The sequence below is a fragment of the Oryzias melastigma genome, linkage group LG4, assembly GCF_002922805.2.
Source record: "Oryzias melastigma strain HK-1 linkage group LG4, ASM292280v2, whole genome shotgun sequence".
Lineage (NCBI taxonomy): Eukaryota > Metazoa > Chordata > Actinopteri > Beloniformes > Adrianichthyidae > Oryzias > Oryzias melastigma.
Genome location: NC_050515.1, coordinates 15,156,049 through 15,161,612, shown reverse-complemented (window position 1 = coordinate 15,161,612; position 5,564 = coordinate 15,156,049). Strand labels below are relative to the sequence as shown.

The 5,564-nt window shown below is 33.3% G+C and overlaps 1 protein-coding gene across 3 annotated transcripts in view; it reads right to left on the bottom strand.

The window, feature by feature from the left end:
- The window catches only part of pde4ba (phosphodiesterase 4B, cAMP-specific a), a 169,849-nt gene that overhangs the window by 49,832 nt on the left and 114,453 nt on the right, over positions 1-5,564 (bottom strand). For all 3 annotated transcript variants that reach the window (XM_024278666.2, XM_024278667.2, XM_024278668.2), the window contains one exon: positions 4,721-4,773. In XM_024278666.2, the coding sequence (XP_024134434.1) occupies positions 4,721-4,773 (53 nt within the window). The remainder of the gene's footprint in view (positions 1-4,720; positions 4,774-5,564) is intronic.

Below are 5,564 nucleotides of genomic sequence, written 5' to 3'. Positions count from 1 at the left end.
AAATAATGAAAAAATGAAACACAATAGAAAAATGTTAACTGATTTATGATTTGAACTTCAAGGCCACCATAGAAATATGTTCAGGCAGCAAACTTTATAATTACATAAGAAAATATTTAAAATTGAAAAAATATCACTAAATCCTTTAAAACTCAACAAATCATTGATGTAATCACCATATAAATTTACATCATTTGTTTTGATTCTGTATTTATATTTAAATATTTTTCCAAAGGATTGCTACTTTTTTTTAGCGTTTTAATATTTAAAGTATTGTTTTTCTTTGCTCTGAGCAAAACAGGTACACCTGCCTGAGGCGTGCAGTGCAGCACTGTAGGTGTGTGTGTTATATCACTGCAAGTGTGTTTGTGCAGCATGTGGGCACACACAATGGGCCTTTGTCTCACCGCATCCTATTTTTCTGCAGAGTTCACACACATACCTCACACTCAACGCACAGTTCCTCCTGGCTTCCGTCAAGTTACAAACGTTCAGAGACAGCAAAACAGGAACAATCTGATATTCTCTTCCTGCCTCAGATTTCCTGCCTCTTAACTTCCAAAAAAGGGAAAAAAAACATACACACACACTCATAAACACACATCTTCCCCAAAACGGTGAATGTGTGAACGTCTGTTGGAGTAACAAAGAGCTGAATGAAAAGGAAAAATAAAAAAAAGAGGATGAGGTGAAGTAAAGAGGAAGATACTAACAGCAGAGAGGAACACAGATGTTTGTGAGTCTTTGTGTGTGTTGATGTGCGTTAGGCTTAAACATGAATAACTGAACTGAACCAGTAGTACCTGAAGGATTTGCATTTAAGTTTGGCATCTTTACGTTTATTTCATTTGCAATCAATTAAAATTAAACCATTTCCCATATTGCCTCAAATGTCATCCTAATCCTTTAATCCCTTCATTTAGCACAGATTAAGAGGAACTCAGAGGAAGAGTGTGACCTCTGATGTGTCACAGGTCTGAATCCCACTGCCTGCCAATCATTCCATGGGCCAGACAGTGACACCTACATTGTTTTTGGTGCATGCCACCATAATAAGTGAGTGAAACTGGTAACTATAAAGCAGTGTGTGCCTTAATGAAAGTAGAAAAGCATTAGATTATACATGCCATTTAGCAAAGGAGGCTGTAGTTCACCCAGAAATACACCCCAAAAAAGATGGCATTGGTTTTTGACACTGCATAAAATCAGTGCATCTGTGCATAAACTAATAGGAGTAAATGCAGCAAAATGCACACATTACTCTTCACAATACGAATGAAAATAAACTTTATTTTGTCAACTTTAATTGGGAACTTTTTTGCAAACCAACTGACACACAAGAACCTGGATATGAAGATTTCTTTTTTTTTTTTTTTTAGATATGTTGACTAAAACAAACAACAACATAATAATTAATTTTACCAATTTCAAATTAAGGCATATTAAGTTTAAAAAAGTACATTTTTAAATTTTAAGGGTTGATTGCTGAAATTGTCTAAAATATTCAATTTATGGTGAGTAGTTACATTTATTTATTTTTTTTACATAAAGTGCATAAAAGTTTTCATCTTTTCTGCAGATATGTTGAACTTCTGTGGAAATGGTTATATGTCTTAAAGCCATTTAAGTAAATCTGAAGTTATCAAAGTAGGAATTCAACCTTAAAATTTTAGCACGTTAACACGATCAACGTCATTCCAGAATCTGCTGGAATGACGTTGATCGTGTTGAAAAGTTACAGTAAATCAAAGAACATAAACACTGATGTTAAAGGGTTAAACATCTCTGCCATTAGTTTTCATGTATTGCTAAAAATTGTTTTCATAATTTAAATTTAGGCAAAAACTAAATGTAAAATTGCAATAATGAATTATATTTTCACTTAAAGTTTCATAAATTTCTTTAAGCTCATGTAAAATAATGAAAAAAAATTACAGATGCACATTTTAGAAACAAAGACAAAAAATAAAAAGGGGTAATAAAATAAATAAATAAATCTAGAAAAACTGCAATTAATCAATAAATAAATAAAAAAATACTCATGTAAAAATGTTCAGCTGTTTTGCTCTGAGGCAATTCCACCAGGAAAAGTACTAAAACCTAACTACTTTAAGACGCAATCATGCACAGAGATATTTCTCGAGTTTTGCATACACACACGCACACAAACTTAAAGCACCTGATGAGCTGCGGTTCTGAAGAAGGAAGTGAAAACTCGGTCCATCTGCTTTAACAGGAAGTAAACAGAAGCCACATACAGGCACTCTGACGTCAATCAGAGCCACAGGAACACCTCCCCACTGCACTCAAACACACACACACCGACACACACGTTACTCACAGCCATCCGTTCAGGCCGTGATAAATGCTCGGTGAAATCAGATGCAATTGCAAAACTGCATTAGCAGAAGTTTAAATGTCAAACAGTAAAATGCATGCTGATTTAAAAAAAAAATTAAGCCTTTTACACAGCATAAAAAAGATTCATTTTTATCAACACGAAATAAAAAAATAAAAATATTCATGAGTGATATTTGGATGATACAGCTATACCATATATATGAATAAAAACATATTTGAAAACTCCAGAGTATAAATTGTTCACTTTTTATTAACTCAAATTTTGATGTCATGTGTGACATGTAAAACATGGTACTTGTTAAAGATTAAAGCTCAGTTTCATTATTGCTCACCACCTACTTTTTTTTTTTTGTTTTTTGTTTTCTTCTAACACAAGGTTTGGTCTGATGGAAAATCACGCAGAAGGTCTAAAATCAAACTCTTAATGCGTCACTGATTTAACATAATTGTTTTAACTTTTTTAATTACAAAGATAAACTATTTAATGATAAAAAATGCATTCATTGGTCACCCAGAAAACAGAAAAACAGATCTCATTTAACTCTAATCGCCCTTTCTTAAAACAATGCGCATCATCCTTTTAACCACAGTTTCTCATGCACAAAAAATGTTTAAAAAGTTCTCAAGCGAGTTACTAAATTAGAGTATGTTTTTCAGAGCTGATGACATACTGGGACTTAAGGGTTTGAAAATAAAGGATCTTAAAATAAGTAGGTTTTTAAAAATAAAGTATACTTGTGCATGAGATCATTTATTTTCTTAAATAGATAAAAAAAGGAACAGAATTGTCCTTTTAAGACCACTACGATTTAAAAAAAAACAAAACATGACCTATTCTGGTTTATTGGGAATCAGAAGGTTATTCTTAATTTATTGTTTGTCTTTCTCTTTCAAAATGTAATGTTTCTGCCCTTTTTGTTCTTTTGCATGACGTTATGTGGAAGTGGTCTATTTATTGCAGGAAGCCGATATGTTATGAATAAAAAGAGGGATAATTAAAAAAAATGCATTTTTTTTTACTAAAAAATGACACGAGTTAGTTCAAAAAGCCTATGAATAAATATTGTAAATTAAAGTGAAGACAATTATTTTACAGGAAGCATACAGGGGTGATTTTATATATTAAAAAAAACATGAATAATAATAATAATAATAATAACTGCAGTTTTTTTTCAAGAAATTCACAAAAAAACACAGGCTCTAAAATGTCCTGTTTTTTATGTAGTTTTTAGTTATTGAACACTGACTATAAAGCCCTTTTAGCTAATAATATTTTTAATTTTTATTGAACGTGTTTCAGAAAGCTATTTAAAAAAGCCTCTAATTGTGTCAGTCTGCAAAAAGATAAATAATATACTGGTCCTTATATTTCTTTGATTTTACTTTATTTGCTGCTAAACTCATAAACTGGCCGTTAAACACAAAGACTGAAATCAGAGATTTAAAGAAACTGTTAACTACATTCTCTGTGTTTTCTCTCTTGATGGACATTTTTCATCTATCTTAAGATATTATATGAGGAAATTATTCACAACTTGATAGATACCAACCCTGACTAACTTTATGCTGAGAGATAATCATTCCGTTATGTTTCTTTTTTTTCATTTTTGATTAAGTAAACTGCAGATTAAATATAAAAAATATTCAGATGTGAAAATTCTCAATTGTTAAGTGTCCAAGATGATTCCTGTTCTATCTTTATAGACTAAACTTCTTCTTTAATAATCTTTCACCTTGAAATGTAGACATGATTGTGTATCTCCGTTACGCAACAAGTAGTCTTAGCGTCCAGCTAAGGTGTCAGTTCAAGCTAAGTAAAGACAAACCAGATGTCATACCATCACATTCTCCAAAAAAGCTCATAAAGTTGTCCTGTGCTTCACAGCAGAGGCTCAAACAGTACGTCTTAGACGTGCAGATGCACATAGACTTTTTGTGCAGAATTAAAAAAAAAAAAAAAAAAACACACACACAGCTGCTTGAACTCAAACATGATGAATGACGAAAGGGGAGGTCTGCTGTTATCTCTGAGTGAGCTTCTGTTGGAGACCCACTGTGTGGAAGTCTGCATGTGTGCGGGTGTTTGTCTGCACCGGCCTTTTAATTGTGTTTGAGCTAACTAACGAGCTCGATGACAAAGTAGTCTGGAGTACAACGATAGAGCTGCAGATAGATGGAGGGGGGAAAAAAGTGAAAGTCGTCACGTAGGCCGATGTTCGTGAAAACGGAAAAACCAAAAAAAAAAAAAAGGAGGGAAGGAGAGAGGGTAAAATTTTGCTAAAAAAATTCCAAAACGGATAAAATCCAGATAAGCTTTGCAGAAACCAGATATGCAGCTGAACATTCCGGAGTTTCTTACCTGGGAGACAAACTCTGGTGATTGGAGGCTGAGTTGATGCTGCAGGAGACCTCCTGAAAAAGAAAACTGATGTTATAAACTCAAAAGTATAAAAAAAAGTAATAATCTCAAATTTAAAGAAGCAAAAACTGAGAAAATTGAGGCAGAACAGGTTAAACGGCAGATCTGCTTTAGGATTAAAGTGGAAAAATGTGCAGTTTACAATCGACTGCACCTAAAACTGCAGAACTGAAACTTATCGCACAAAAACATACTTATCAGTATTATCCAAATGTTTTTGGTCGACCCTCATTTTCTACCAAAAACACTGACCCCCTTCAATGTGTTTCGAATATGAAAGGTCACGTTTGACGTAGAAACACAAATGAGTCGTGGTATCTTTATCCTGCGTGTGAGCAGCAGCTGCTGCCAATAAACCTTACTGGATCCTAACATCCATTCAAACATGCTTTATATGGAATCTAACATATATTTCCCAATGTGATCACTCATATTGCTGTCCTTATAGGAGAGCTGAATATAAACCAAACTGAGTGCATTTTGTTTGTTTTATGAAACTGAAACAAAGCATACATAGAATACCTAACAGGGAATAATCAAGTGAAAGGTGGCCTACATACATATTTCTAGAAAATGTTTATCTGCATTCCCAAATCCACTGGGACGCTCAGGGAAGATGCTGCTACTGCAACTTTTGAACATTTTGTCACTAAAAATGATTAATTTTTACGCATTTCTTAGTTTGTCTTCTATATGAGGTATTGAGTGAAAGATATACAACTGATTGACTGAAAGGTGAGGCCACAAAAGAAGAATCCAAGTCTGCAGCAGTTGGATTTTGTAC